Source organism: Echinops telfairi, unplaced genomic scaffold (assembly GCF_000313985.2).
Source record: "Echinops telfairi isolate 266 unplaced genomic scaffold, ASM31398v2 ScPeMD7_443;HRSCAF=831, whole genome shotgun sequence".
Lineage (NCBI taxonomy): Eukaryota > Metazoa > Chordata > Mammalia > Afrosoricida > Tenrecidae > Echinops > Echinops telfairi.
Window position 1 is genome coordinate 54,141,421 of NW_022104341.1, and position 16,620 is coordinate 54,158,040.

General features: G+C 36.6%; 1 protein-coding gene across 1 annotated transcript in view; it reads left to right on the forward strand.

The window, feature by feature from the left end:
* LRRC40 (leucine rich repeat containing 40) overlaps positions 1 to 16,620 on the forward strand; it is a 62,148-nt gene that overhangs the window by 36,990 nt on the left and 8,538 nt on the right. Inside the window, exons 10-13 of the mRNA XM_004699336.3 lie at positions 2,291 to 2,399; positions 5,283 to 5,390; positions 10,304 to 10,414; positions 12,131 to 12,208. Of these exons, the coding sequence (XP_004699393.1) occupies positions 2,291 to 2,399; positions 5,283 to 5,390; positions 10,304 to 10,414; positions 12,131 to 12,208 (406 nt within the window). The remainder of the gene's footprint in view (positions 1 to 2,290; positions 2,400 to 5,282; positions 5,391 to 10,303; positions 10,415 to 12,130; positions 12,209 to 16,620) is intronic.

Here is a 16,620-nt window from a genome sequence, read left to right on the forward strand (position 1 = left end):
AACATATGTACTAAAGTGCTGGACACAGATGATGTATGTACAGATTGTGATGAGTTGTATGAGCCCCTAATGAAATGATTATTTAAAAATATATATTTGCACCTTTTTACGAAGATGGCACTGAAGGTGAAGAAGGAAAACTCCTGCCCCTCCCAAAATGGAAGCCAAAGCAAAGGCTTTAAAAGCCAAGAAGGCTGTACTGAAAGGTGTCCACAGCCACACAAAAAAGATCTGCAAGTCACCCACCTTCCAGTGGTCCAAGACCCTGAGACTAACACAGCAGCCCAAATACCCTCGGAGGAGCGCCCCCAGGAGAAATAAGCTGGGCCATTATGCCATCATTAAGTTTCCCTTGACCACAGAGTCTGCCACGAAGAAGATAAAAGATAACAACACACTTGTGGATGTCAAAGCCAACCAACACCAGATCAAACAGGCTGTGAAGAAACTGTGACATTGATGTAGCCAAGGTCAACACCTTGATCAGGTCTGATGGTGAGAAGAAGGCATATGTTCGACTGGCTCCTGACTATGACACTTTAGAGGTTGCCAACCAAATTGGAATCATCTAAACTGAGCCCAGCTGGTTAATGCTAAATATAAACTTTTTCAATATATATATATTTACATATTTCTATACCTGTATTTGGGCCTCTATAAATGTCCTTTGCCTCCTACTTTTTTCCTCTTATTTCCTTTTACTATCCTCTTGTCTCACTATCATTTTCGGCCTTCATTCGGGTTTCAGTAATTCCTCTCAGCTACATTGCCCCCAATCAAGCCCCACCAGGCATCTTATATCTTCCTCACCATCGATTTTTAGATCAACGTTCCCTTGTCCCTGGGTTTGTTGACACCATTCCCCCCCCCCCCACCGCCTTCCCCTCTCCCGTGTCCCTCGGGAACCCTTGGTCCTGTTCTCTCTTCTGATTGTTTATCCCACCTATCTTATCTTGATAGACATGCAGAGACATTAATAAGCACAAAAACAAGACAGAGCAAAACAAACCAACAAAGAAAAAAAATCTAAAACAACAACAACAAAAAACAAGGACAAAAAAAGAAAAGCCTATAAATAGTTCCAGGTCTGTTTGTTGACTTTTGAGTCTGATGGAGTGCCATTCCCTGGCCCTAAAGTCAATTTTTTATATTCCCCAGGGACTTCATTGCTTTGCTCCCCTTGATGCTCTGCTACATTCCTTAGTGTTTCACCCCGGTGTGGTGGGGTCAGATGGGGCACAATTCCCACACTATGCCTCCAGTGTTATCCCCTGTAGCGCTATGGGTCAGTGAGGGATTTCGTGTTTTGTGGTCTTCTCTGTGCATTGGCTACTCTAAGCAGGAATATTGTCCTTAGGACTTGGTCGGCCAAGATGTGTTCCACTTTCTCTCCTTCCTTCCCTCTTCGTTTGCTCCTGTGTGCTCTGATCAGAAGCACCCCTTTTCCTGAACTGTAGCTTCAGGACTGTCCTCGGAAGTGAATTCTTTTGAGGGGGTGGGGGTGCCCACAAAGTTGGGATTGGGGCTGGCCCTGCTTCATGCCGTTAATGTTGCATTCACGTCTTGGCACATGGGGTTGAAGTCTGGTCCCTCTCCCTCTCCTGTGGAGATACAAGGAACATCCTGCCCTTGGGTTGGTGCGTGTCCTGTTCCCCTGTTCCCCATGTCTTTTTTTTTTTTCCTTTCTCCTTCCTTTTTAGTTGGCTGTCATATGTATCAATGGACTTGGGTCTGGCTCCTGCCATAGTAGCTGGATCTCACCCCAGGAATGTAACTACATTTGATTTTTCAAAAATGCACCAGAAGTTAACTTGATAATGCAAATTGTCAGATTTTCAAATGAGTGGGAATAATCAGCTCCATTGTATCTAAACCTTAAAAAAAGAAAGACCTATGCCCCTTTGGTAGGCATTTGTGGGAAATAATGTTTTTCCTTTGCTAACGTATTCTTCATAATAGACTCTGTAATTTTGTTTAAAAACAATGATTGGTTGTGATTTTTTTTCTTCTGAGAAATTAGAGTTACTATTTGAAAGTTGTTTAGTACTACTAATATTCCTCACAGCAGGATTTATTAAAAGGGTTTGAAGCCATAATATAATAAAATTGTTTATTTTCTATGAATTAAACACTATATTTCAGACCCAGATGTATTTAAAAATAATGTATGTGAGTAAAAGTAATCTCATTAGTGACACCTAGAAAACATGTGAGTTACACATACTATCAAGAATTTGGAAAATTGTTTGTATTATAAATACTGATTTCATAGAACTCTGTCTTTTTCCAGATGATGGTCCCACTGAAAATAACTCTGTTACTCGAACGGCCATGACACTACCAAGTGAATCAAGAGTCAATATACATGCCATAACTACATTAAAAATATTAGACTATAGGTAGGTATGTTACCATGATTTCAAAACTGTTCGAAGTGTGTGAGATTTTCTATTAGTAATCTTTTAGGAAAAAAGACAGTTGGTGAAGAATAATTCATTAGAGTACAGTGGTACTTGACATAAAATACCAATTACAAATACAATGATGAGATCCAAACTTACTAAAAGTACTGTGAGTTTCACTGCCCATTCTTTAGATGATTTCTGTTTATTATACTTAATAGACTGTCAAGTGTCTATTAGTTACAGTAATGTAAAAACATTTATTATAAAAATAAAATAGTGACAATATTGGTAATAAGATTCTGTGACTTAATCAGCTTTCAGAGAGAAGTTTATATTGAGGTTCCATGTTAGTAAATAAATTAGTATAGTTAGCTAATGTAAACTTTGAATTTTTAATCTGAATACTATATCAAATAATACCAATGGCACATATATTAAAATTGAATAATTACTACATTAATATATAAATCAAGACAAAAGCATACAATTTTAAAATATCATGGGAGTGTATTGGAATGGGTAGAGAAGACACCTTTGTAAAGATTGCAGGTCATTGTTAAGTGCTCTTCAGTACTCCTTTAAATAATAATAAAAAGTAACAGATACAGTCCAGGCTCTTGCAGTGGTATTTTCATGTATTATAGCAAAAGTACAAAAGAATGCAAGCCCAAGTGACAAGATTTATTCCAGAATCTACATGAGTAGGATTAATGTCTGAACACATATCCTTGATGTATCAGTGGGAACCACCTTCTCAGCAATCTGAATACAGTTTCTGTTTCACGTAGTTTTCACTTCTTGTTTGATGCCCTTTTATCTATGTAGGCATCGCTACTCTAAGTGAGCTTACTCTTGTCATCCACCTGTAATACCAAGTAGTGTCCCTCTGTATTCATATTTTTGTTCTCTTTTCTGTTAGCATAGCATGGCCACATACCTGTCACAAAATATAGCCATCTGTACATGTTTTTCGAGCCTAGTAAACCTCAAGTTTTAAGCAAGGCTTCATAAGCACAGGAATTGATGAGTTCCACTTTATCCCTTCCTCTATAGAATTTAGAACTATTTTCATCCCTGGATACTACTATTTTTCCTTGAATGGTAGCCATTTATTTATACTACCTGTTTTTGATCTGGGTACTGAATCTGTTGTTGCTTTTACTACTCAAAACAATCTATGAACTAATATTAATAGAATTTATTTGAGATAACCATTCATACTTTTAAATACAGCTATCATAAAACATAATAAGGTTAATTCTTAAGCCATACATTTTCAGTTGTTCTAATTTTAAATTTATTATAATTTATTTTTCTCAGAGACTTAAATTGGAAAGGCGTATCCTATTTAAAATACAAATTAATTCCCAATCTCAACACCTTCAACTAAAACTTAAAATTAGCATGAATGTTCCATGTTTGATTACCATAAATCACTTTTTTTGAGACTAGATAATTGCTGATTGAAAAGATAAAAATGCTACATTTGAACTGCAGGAAATGAAGCCCTAAAGCAGAATTTGAAGGTATAACTCTGAAATTCTGGCAAAACAATCCATTTACCTATCTGTATTATTTTGCCTTTCTTACATAATTCTCTCAATATATAACTGAAATAGACTAAGGCTAAGTAAAATTGTCACAAAAGTCCATTGTTCCAGAAGGCCTCCTCCCCCCTTCTTCTGACCAAGGTAATGTGTGTTTTATCATCACAATGAAATGCAGAACCTGTAAGTGCCCTATGACAATTCTTGCTTAAACTGCCCCTCTCTCCTTATCAAAAAGAGTCAGCAATTTACGTCAGTCAACACTGCTTACTTAGTGATATATAAATTTTAACTTCTTTTATGCTTTCTGTAACCTGCTTGCTCCTTAAATGATATAAAAGGACTCCCCCAATGAAACAGCCCCACTGCAGTATGGGGACCTTTCCTTTTAAATGTCCCCTCTGCAGTCTGGGCTGCTCTGATAGAATAAAGATTTCACATAATTTGAATTGGACATTGTAGTGGTCTTCATTTACTTGAACCTGCAATATAACATATAATATTGTTTTTGTTATTTGCCATTTAACCAATGTTTCTCTTAAGTGGTAGGTAACAGTGTACTGAGTAGGAGTATCGAAAACTTGGAAACTTAAAAACAAAAGAATATAAGGATTATTAGAATATTAAGAAAGTATAAGTGTCTAAGTCCTGTTTTTATGTTTATATAAGGTTAAATTTATATTTTATTGAAAATTTTAACAAAAAGAAATATTTATATGTATATGTGCAACAGATGTGTGAATTCAGGTTCTAGTTTTACAGAATTATGAATCAAGACAGATAAATGAGAAAGCTCAATAATTGTAGAACTAGGAATAGTTTAGTCTCTGTTTATTACTGTGTTCATTATGTTACATATTAAATATGGGAGTAGTGGTTTAGGTTACAAATGTTAGTTTAGTTTGGCATAATGTAGAACTTTCAAAATTTGTTGCTATCTTTCAGTAAATAACGTACTGCACCCACCCTTCCAAATAGCTGACTGATATAGCCCCTTGTAAAAGCTTTTACAAGAAAAAGGACAGCAACTAGCTTTTAAAATTATAGATTTGTTCTACTGAGAGAAAAGAAAGGGTTGTCCATTTACTATATTATGCCTAGACATTTTTTAATGCCACAAAAAGAGTTGTGCAATATGTATTATGAGATAATGTTGTTTTAATTTCTAATGATGTGCATTTTGTAGTTTGACAGGTCTGTGTGATAGTCTGCAAAACTTAATAATTCAACTGCTTTGAAAAGTTTTGTTAATAAGATCTTTAAAAGCCTTCACAAACTAAATAATAAGCTTACTGCTGAAAATTGTGCCTTTTTAACCATTTTCATTTAGTGATAAACAAGCAACTTTGATTCCTGATGAAGTGTTTGATGCAGTAAAAAGCAACATTATCACTTCTGTTAACTTCAGTAAGAATCAGCTATGTGAAATTCCAAAAAGGTAGGAACTGTTGATGGTGCCATTTCTATTAAGTTGTGACTCATTTTGTTTTATTCATCTTATTTACAAGAATAATTATTTTCCATGGTCTTAACATTATAAATATGCACAAAATTTCTTGCATTATGAATATTAAGGGAATTTGGAAAATGTCATTAAGTATTTCCTGATATAATTTTAAGGAGCTCTGGTGGCTCTATCAGGTAAGTGATTGACCTGCTAACCACAAGGTTGAGGGTTCAAACCTACCAGCACTTCTCTGATTCAGATTTACAAAGCCTTTGAAACACTATATAGGGTTGTTTTGAATCAGAATTGACTCAATGGCATTGCTTTTGGTTTACATTACCAAACATACTGTTCTTTGCTGGGGACTAGTCCCTCCTATTAACATGCTCAAGATACATGAGATGAAGTCTCGTTGTCCTTATTTCTAAGGTGGATTCTGGTTATACTTCTTTCAAGACAGATGTGTTTATTCTCCTGGCCAGCGCATGGTGTGTTCAGTATTCTTTGTCAACATGATAAGTCGGAGGCAATTATTCTTAGTCTTTATTTACTTTCCCTTTATCACATGTTCATGAGGCAAATGAAAATATCAATATCATGGCTAGGTCAGGGGTACTATAGTCCTCAGATCTTTTGCTCTTTAACACTTTAAACAGGTTTTTTGTAGATTTATCCAAAGCAACATGTAGTATTTTTTGACTGTTTTCATGAGTGCTGACTGTGGAACCAAGTAAAATGAAATTCTTGACGGCTTAAATCCTTTCTCTATTTATCATTATGCTTATTGTTCCAGTTGTGAAGATTTTTGTTCTCTGTATGTTGAGATGTTATCCATTGCTGAATTCTTTATTCTGTGATCTGCATCAATAAATACTTCAAATCCTCTTAATGTTCAGCAAATAAGGTTGTATTTTCTGTATATTGCAGGTTGTGCGTGACTCTTAATAAGAATTAATGACATAATTGACATAAAACATTTAACCAGTGCATGTGCTTTCAGAAGAAAGACTTGCAATCTACTTGCCCCCAAATCCTATGTGGGACAGTTCTACTGATAAACATGGGGCTGAGTCTTCCCCAAGCCAACCATTTTAGTGCTTTGTAAACACTTAAATACATACCAATGAAAAAGTAGAGAAAAAAATTGAGGAAGCATAGGATGTAATGGATAAATATAATGGATTTGATTTATCAACAAAAATTTTTAGGTTTCTAAAATCTGAAATAAGAAAAAAATCTGTAATAAGTTGGACAAATTATATTTTACTTTCTGTTCTACACACCATAGTTTAAGGAATGGAGATATTGAAAAATGATAAGTTTAAAAAATTCCATTACAGAAGGAGATCTAGTCCATCACATAGTTCTCTGGCTTGGAGGATATTTGATAGAATACTTGACTATTTATTTGCTTTTAGCTAAAATAAATGATCAGGATTGTGTATCATACTAGATATCCAGGATCATCTGTCTAAGTGCCTAAACATTTTGATCACTAACCACTTGTCTGTCAGTGTATCATAATGTGTTGGCTTATGTGTTGCTGTGTGTCTGGAAGCTATGTCACTGCTATTTCATATACATCAGGGTCACTCAAAGTGTATATGTTTCAACAGAGCTTCCAGACTAAGAACTGTCAAGGCAAACAGCGAAACATTGTCAGTTACTAAAAACCTCTTGAGCAGCAGCAGAACAATGTCAGAAATAGTGCCAGAAAATAAACCCCTCAGGACAAAAGGTACTCAAATGTGACTGAGGAAGAGCTGCCTTCTCAAAGCAGAGTTGGCTAATGATATGGATGCAGTAAAGCCCTGGGAACCTTTATCTAGATGCTGCTAGGGCACAACTCAAAACAAATAGAAACTGCTTCAAACATAGATTACTAATTGGAAATTGTGATATACAGAGTATGAATCTAGGAAAATTGGAAGGTCAGAAATGAAAACAAAAATTCAGAAATGAAAAGGAAGCATAAAGATTAATATCCTAGGTGTTAGCTGAAATGGACTGGTATTGGCCATTTTAAATTAAAAAATCACATGATTTACTCTCCCAGGAATGCAAAATTCAAGAGGAATGTTGTTGCGTTCATCTTTTAAAAGAACATTTCAAGAACATTTACATCTTGAAGTAAAATGTTATCTCTGATAGGACAGTATCTTTATGAACACAGAGAAACCCAGTCAATATAACTACTATTTAAATTTGTGCACCAACCACAAAAGCTAGTGAAGATGCTGAAGTTTTGGACCATCTTCTGTCTGCAATTAACCAAATATGCAATCAAGGTGCAGTGATGATTTTTAGCAATTGGAGTGCAAAAGTTGCAAACAAAGAGTAAAGAACAATAGTTGGCAAATATAACATTGGAGATAGAAATGGAGCCAGAGATCGCATGATAGAATTTGGAAGAACAACAGCTTCATAGCAAATACCATTTGTCTTGACTTAATGTTTTATAATTTACCTATTTTCTACTTTATCTCTCTGGATTCTAATATCCATTGCAATGGCAACACAGAAACTCAGACAAAATCATGACTAAAGGGTTTATTAAGGAGTGAACAAGTTGTAATACAGTGAGAAATGCTTTGGGTAGTAGTTTACCAGGACGTGTTAAAAGTTTCAGGTCACTAATAAATGCGCAAAGGGGTATACTACTGCTGTAAGCCTCAACCCTAAGGCATTCAGCTCAATCTTTGTCAGTCAGCAGATCGGGCTCCCTGAATTAAGTGCCCAGAGGCACCCCACTCCAGTAAACCTCAGTCCAAAGGCACTCAGCTTCAATTCTGTGGGTCAGTAAGTCCAACTCCACCCCAATTAAGGAACCAGGCACCCCACTCTGCAAGCTAGCCAGCCTCCTGCAGGAAAACACTCAACTTGCTTTGTGGCTTGGGAAGTCCATCAATTATTCTGTCAATGCTGTGCCTTCTGGTGCTACTACTGCTCTTGTGGTGGTCTCTAGATCCAAGAGGCACATTGTGCAGGGAATCTCTGGTTCAGAGGATGCCCTCCATTCTTGACTCTTGCTGGAAATGAGATCCCTCCTCCTGCTTTTCAGAGCTCAGTGTATACACAGCAGGCTGGCACTCCAGGGAATCCTATCCGCAGTTACTTAGAGGTGTTCTCCTATAAGCATCTTCTCCCACGCATGCAGACGCATGCAGGGAAAGGTCATTTGGTAGGATTTATATATATGGGCTAGAAGAGCCACATTAAATAATTCACTACCCCTGTGCCATTTTTCAGTAACACTAAAAGTGACTATATACTTGGATTTCTCCTAATCTAATACATAGAAATAAAGTTAACTACATTTGTAGGAACAGATGATGGATAAACTCAGTATCAGCAGCAAGAACTAACTAGGCCTGGGGCCAAGAGTGGAACAGCCATTAATTGCTCATGTATAACTTCATGTTTACTTTTTTAATGTTTGGTCCATAGAATCTTTCAATATTATAAAATATTTAATGATGTAGGAAACGTCAGAACAAGATGGAAAGACTACACAGAGTCTCTTCCAAAAAGAACTGGCCTACACTTTACCTTTTCATTAGGTTGCATATGAACTAGAACCAATGGTAATGAAGGAAGAAGTTCAAGCTGCACTGAAAGCATTAGCCAAAAACAAGTCTCCAGGAATTGATTGAATACCAAATGAAATGTTTCGACAAGTTGATGAAGCGCTAAAGTAAGTATTCATCTATGCCAAGAAATTTGGAAGATGGCTACAAAAAAAGGTGACTCAACAGAATGCTTAAATTTTAGAACAATATTATTAGTACACATAACTGAAGAAAAATAGATGCATTGAATTTTGGTGCTGGCCAAGAATATTGAAAGTACCATTGACTGTCAAAAAAACAAACAAATTTATCTTGGGAGTACAGCCAGAATGCTCCATAGAGAGAAGGATGTAGAGAATTTGTCTCATGAACATTGGACATGTTATCAGGAGAGACCAGCCCCAGCCCCTGGAGAAGGACATCATGCTCAGTAAAGCAGAGGGACAGTGAAAAAGAGGAGAATTCTTGATAAGGTGTATTGACATTGTAACTGCAACAATGGGCTCAAAACATGAGAACAATTGTGAGAATGGCAAACAACTTGGCAATATTTCTTTTGGACATGATGCCCTTATGAGTCAGAACAGACTTGATGGCACCTAACAGCAATAACAAACACATCTTAAAAGTATTTTGGACAACTAACCTCAAGATCAGTAGTTCAAACTCACTAGCCACTCCTCAGGAGATCGATGAGACTCTCTGTTCCCATACAGATTTATACCTTCAGAAACCTTACATAGGGTCACTATGTAATTTAAATTTAAATTTTTTAAATTAGGTGGGAGACATGAATATTGCATAGTCTAAGTCAGGGGTCCTCAAACTTTTTAAACGGGGCCAGTTCACTGTCCCTCAGACCCATTGGAGGGCCGGACTATAGTTTAAAAAAAAACAACCTATGAACAAATTCTTATGCACATTGCACATATCTTATTTTGAACCAAAAAACCAAACGGAGCAAAAACACCGGCAGGCCAGATAAATGTCCTTGGCGGGCTGCATGTGGCCCGCGGGCCGTAGTTTGAGGACGCCTTGTCTAAGTAAAGATCTATTATAAAATAGGTCTATAGGCTTTGCTTTTATGTCATGAACAGAATTAAGTATAAACTGCTAAGATAATTTTTTAATCTTTTTGCCATAAGTGATTTACATGCAAAATAAATGAGTTTGTTTTTAAATCGAGCTTCATCATATATTTAAGTTCAAAAGAAACTTTTGGCTTTTTTTTTTTTCTGAAGAACCTTATTTACCTCTCGTGTATTATGTTTTTAGATTTGAATACTTCACAGTAAATTTAAGTTGCTAACAACTGAAAAATTTTGTTTATTTCAGGATTATGGAAATGAAGGAAATGATTTCTGATGTTAACCTCAGTTTTAATAAACTTTCCTTAATATCCTTGGAATTATGTATGCTTCAAAAGTTGACATTTTTAGATCTCAGGTATTTATTGATGCTATCACTTGACTTCTTTCATTATAACTTGTTTTTGAGTTCACCTAACTTTCTATTCCCTTCTTGTTTTCCTAAGTACAGAAACTAGTCTTTAATTTACAAAGGCAGCACTAAGTATTTAGGAAATACCGTATCAGACATCTACTTTGCGTAAGCAGTTTATAAATTACGTTATAGGACGTAAAATTGTCTAAAATATTAGCATTAGCACACTTACACTTAAGCAAAACTGAAAATAAAGATTTCATAAACATTGAGAGTAAATTATATGTAGTTCACATTTTGAATGTGAACATCGCAAAGGGCCACAGTGGTTGTATAGCTGTTACACAGAAATAAGAGGAAGTATTGTTATATTATTCTTTTGTTTTGTGCGATTTGAGTGATTAATGTTTCCTTAAAGAGTATTTTTGTTTCCTGTTCTTTTTTCCCTGTAGATAATAGAATAAAACTTTTCTTTTTTAAAGAAGGAAAAAGAAGAACAACACTATGGAGATAAACAGAAAGAAAAGAATTACGTTTTAGGCTCTGCAGACATAATAGGAAGTTTAACTGTAAAAATGGCAAATTGGAAGTGATTGTATCAGACATTTCATAATTCAGGGACAAGAGTATTTGTCTTTGGATTAGGGTCATTTATTTTTCTGGGCTTTAACATTTTATTTTTAAATGATATCTCTCTGGGTTCCTAGTAAGTACATATGATTACAGGTGTCTTTTAGTTTATTTAAAATATAACTCCTCTTGCTTCTGTTTAAGTAATAGCCAAAGGACATTGTTTGTCATTAGAGATGTATTTTTTTAAATGTATGGAATTAAATCTAGCAGTCTGGTCTTACTGATATGGGATTGCTTCTGCAATTAAGTGATCGTAATCTGCTTTTCATGTCTGTTATTGGTTAAGACTGGAGCCAGCAGTAGGTGATTCCGCACAATTTAAGGATAATCACTGGAGCAAAGCCTAAGGAAAAGGAACAGAATATAAATTGAACTGAAGAAACTGTGACTCTTACATATTAGTCATGATCTTTGAAAACCAAAGCAAGAGGTTAAAGAAAATCATTCAGTTGTGGAGACTTTTCATTTATAAGTAACCACTGTTTGGGCAGTTTTCCACTAATGCATTCTATTATTAGACAGGTGTAGTGCCGATCGAACTGTTTGCCATATTGCTAGCAGTGTCCTCCTCACACTGCTCCCAGTCCTTATTCCCTGGAAATGAGCGTGTGCTCACATCTGTATTTCATTATGAAAGAAAAAAAGAGTTACATTCACCGAATTCATAAATTTATAGTAGAAACGAGCTTGCTTAATACTTTTGAAGTAGAAAGCTCCAAGTTGCTAAACATATGTAGTCTCTTTACGTTTGTTTCATTGGTTTTTCTATAATTTTAAAGAGAAGTATTGCTAAGCCAACTGGAGGGGCACGAAGGATTTGTTTACAACATTTACCTTGTTAAAGAGTGGTTGTATTACCAGTTGGTAACATATTGATACGATTAAGGACTTGGCACACTAATCAAATACTTGAGGCACCTGATTTATTCAAAATTCTCAGTACTCAGCCTTAATGAGATCAAATCAAGGCCTGATGAACTGATCTAAATATATTTTTTTACTGTATAGCATTTTACTAATGAATTGATTATAAAAATATTCACACTTTCTAAATTCGTTTTTTGTTTGTTTGTTTTTTCAATTTAGAAACAATCTTTTAAATTCCTTGCCAGAAGAAATGGAATCACTCGTAAGATTACAAGTGATCAATCTTTCCTTTAACAGGTAAGAGATAGCATAGAAAATTCTCAGACTTACATTCTTGAAAATCTGTGAATCCATACTAGTGAAAAAGAATGAAAAGAGCCAAATGAAAAACCAAACCAAACCAAAACACACTTGCACCAAGTGGATTTTGACTCATAGTAACCCTGTTGGGTTTCTGAAGTTGTAAGCTCTGGTGGTACAGTGATTAAACACTTAACTTCTAGCTGAAAGGGCACCAGTTTGAATCTACCAGCCATTTCAGGGGAAAAGATATGGTTTTCTGCTTCCATAAAGAGTACAGTCTTCGAAATCATAAATTCTGTTCTGTCCTATAGGGCGGCCGAGAGTCGGTATCAATTTGAAAACAATAAGATTTAATATTTATGGTAGCTCATGGCCTCATCTTTCTCCTGTGGAGCCAATGGTGGTTTTAAACCACTTACCTTTTGGGTAGCAGACAAATGCTTAACTACTATGCCACTAGGGCTCTGTAGAGAAACAATAAGATCCCATGTTTTAACTTTATTTAACTATTCAGGCTCTAATTTCACATAGTTTTGCATAAAATAGAAAGTGATGTTGCTTATGTATAATTTCCCCAATGGATGTCCATTATTGTTGTTGCTCTTTCTCCTTTTTTGAAAAGCCTGTAGACATCGAAGGGTAGGGGTAACGGGTTTTATCTGATGTACTTTGAGTAGCAAGGTTAGACTCCGAGTTTTACATGATTTAATTTGGTTTACAAACAATCATGTGTTTCTTAATACTAAGTCTTTAGGAATTACTGGTTGGATGAATGACAGAAGTAAAGGAGAAGAGGGAATTATGACAAATTCTGGGTTTTAGACTTGAATAAACAGATGACATTGCTAGTCATTCATATGAGTGCATTCCCAGTACTTTCTGTCATCCTTGATCACTTACCTTTATGCAACAGTTTTTCAGTCTTGTCAATTTACTGGTGTATTACTTTTTCCTGTCTCACTTCCTTACTGTCTCTACTGATTTCTTGTCTAGCTTAGAGTTCAAGGTACATCATCCAATTAATCCTGTACCTTTAGCTTTTTGTTCCTTTGTTCGTCTGCCATACTCTGCAGACTAAAACCCCAGTCATTGTTGAGCTAGTGTTTCCAGAGTTGAACCTAAGTTGCTTAACCATGTCGAAGATAATTACACAACTGTTACTCTTTTCCTTTCACTGTGGTGCCCACAAAACTCACCTGTTACTCATCTTTGCCTTTACTTTTCATAGTAAATGTGCCCTTCCATTCTCCAGTACTGCGATTTGATATCTTCTCTCTTCCACTGCCATCTGGCCCTCACTCCTCAGTTGATTATCCTGCTTTCTGTTTCACTGAAGCCTTGGAACTCTTCAAAGTAGAACTTCCTTTTATTCCCACTGCCAAAACTGATAACCTTTTATCATTGTTCATGCTTGTTTCAAAATGTAACCCCTTCATTTGTTTTCTGGATAGTGGCCCCTCTTGTCATTCTTTCCCATCTTGTCATCATTTATAAATCATTTCTTCTACTAAATTTATCCTTTCCTCAAAATGCCTTAAGATTCCATTGCAGGGTGTTGACACTATATCTCCTCTTTCAGTTATATTTCTCAGCTTATCTTCACAAAAAAACGTTTAATTGGTTCTTTATAGTCATTGCCATCATGTCTATAATTGCCAATAAACTCTTTATATAATCTGGCTTGAAACTTTTAATTACTAAATCTATTCTCTTCATATCTGTTCTCGTTTTATTAGCATTTTCAACATTATAGTTGGCCACACCTTACTTGACAAAACGGTTTCATTTTTTGGTTTCTTTGACACCAGTAATTCTTTTTTTTAAATCATTATATTGGGGGCTCGTACAATTCTTATCACAATCCACACATCCATCCATTGTGTCAAGCACGTTTGTACATTGTTTGCCCTCATCATTCTCAAAATGTTTCTTTCTCCTGGAGCCCTTTTCAGAGTTGTTCTTCCTCATTAGTATAAACTCACTGCCCCTTGAGTTTCCTGTCTCATCTTTTGAGTTGTTTTTATCGATTTAATCCCATGTAGAGTCAAAGAGCATAATACACATGGCAGGCATTTTGTTGTTGTTTTCCCGGCTAACATGCTTAACAGTCTTCTAAGTATTGGAGTTCTCAGGGTTCTATTGGACCCTCCATCTGACCTTCTAAACTCTCCTGCATCACTGAACACCATTACCCTTCTCTCTCAGTGTTCCAGTCAGACTGGCCAGCTGGCCATTCCCAAATCAGAAAGGTCTTTCCTTTTTAGGGCTTTTCGTACATGTGCCAGAAGTATATTAACAGGTCCTCCACTCAAATGGCTACTGCCTTTTTTCTTAAAAGTATTAATTAATTCAGTGTCTGCCTGTCTGGCCACCCCGTCTCTCCGCCATCATTCCCATGTTCGTGGTGAACACCAACGTGCCCCGCGCCTCTGTGCCCGACGGGCTGCTCTTGGAGCTCACCCAGCAACTGGCGCAGGCCACCGGCAAGCCGGCCCAGTACATCTCTGTGCACGTGGTCCCCGACCAGCTCATGGTGTTCGGTGGCTCTGAGCCGTGTGTCCTCTGCAGCCTGCACAGCATCGGCAAGATCAGCGAGGCGCAGAACCCTCTCTCTCTCTCTCTCTCTCTCTTTCTCTTGTGTTCCGTTTACTGTAACACCTCAAACTGCTTCTATCCTTTATAAAACTCACTCGGATCACAAAACAAACAAACAAACAAACTTTTCAGACCATTATTTTGGAAGAAGCTGAAACTTCTACTCCTGTTCCCTCTTGTTATTCCATATTGCATTGTCCTAATTCTTTTCGGCACAAGCTGCAATTATTTTGTGTATTTATTATTTGTGTAATTGTCATATGTCATTTGAACCTAGGCACTGCTGTTGAATGAATGAAACTTGGCTAGGAAAGGAAATAAAACTATACAGCAAAGGACCTAGGTCAGGGGTGTGTGAGATAGGAGCCGAGGAAGATGTGTGTCTTAAAAGTAGAAAAGACAAATAAATATTTGTTATTGGCAGTAACCAAATAGAATGGAGGAGTACAGATACAGAGGTAGCAATTAATAGAGGGCATTCTTATTTTGTAGGTTGGCAGCATTATGACCTGGAGCAGCGGTTCTCAACCTGTGGGTCGCAACCTCTTTGGGGGTCAAACGACCCTTTCTTAGGGGTCGCCCGATCCATAGCAGTAGCAAAATTACACTTATGAAGTAGCAATGAAAATAACTTTATGGTTGGGGGGGTCACCACAACATGAGGAACTGTATTAAAGGGTCACGGCATTAGGATGGTTGAGAACCACTGATCTAGAGCATCAGCCTTGGAAAGAAGGAAAGATAACCATTACTTTGAACCCGGTTCAGAGATGCATAGGTGTAGGATAATGATAGATGTAAATGCAAACTTATTATGTACAGGAACAAGAAACTAAGAGTGAATACTTAATGTGATGTAATTTCCCAATCATTATAAGAAACATGTCATCTTCTGAGGAAGAAAGGAACAATTTAATGGAAGCTAGAGAATTGAGGAGCGCTGGTTGTATAGTGGTTATGAGTTGGGCTGCTATCTGAAGGTCCGCAGTTTTAAACCAGCAGCCACTCTGCTGGAGAAAGACAGGACTTTCTACTCCTGGAAAGAGTTACATTTCTGGAAACCCACAGGGGTAGTTCTACCCTGCCCTATTAGTCACTGTGAGTCAGCATCAACTCAATAGCAATGCTTTTTTTGTTTGTTTTTTGAGAGAATTGCAAGCCTTTGGTAAAGTGGCTATGGAAGAATGGCAGAAGTAGTGAACCAAGCACGCTTATTGAATTGCTGCATGGTATTAAAAAAATTTGAGATGGACCATGAAAAACTATAATTTTTAATATTCATTTTTATCTATTCTTTTCATCTATTCCTCTACTATTTTTAGATAATAATTTATGGATCTCTTGCATTTCTATAGATTTTTGAGTGAGGCCCTAACAGTCCTTTATTCCAAACTGTCCTTTTAAGCATGCTTGGTTAGTCAACTGCCTAGGAAGATAGGGATACCGTCTCCCACCAAGGCAAGTAGTCTGGAGGTTTACCTGCAACCTGGATAACAATGTCTCTCAACAGAACAAGAAGTAGGAATGCTTACTGCCCATTAGCTAAGATGCCTAAAATGTAAGATTACTCTCTTATGATATAGCTCCTTATATGTTTTGGCATTCACCTGGGTGGCCCACATCCTCATGCGACTTGGGGACAGGTAACTCTGACATGAATATACTGATACTCATTATGATTGTTGTGTTCTGAATAATAAAATCCAGGGTTTTTGTTGTTGTTGTTTATATTGTCAGAATGTGCTATACAGTGAACCCTCGTTTATCGCGGTTAATCAGTTCTAGACCCTACCGTGATAAATGAAATTCCG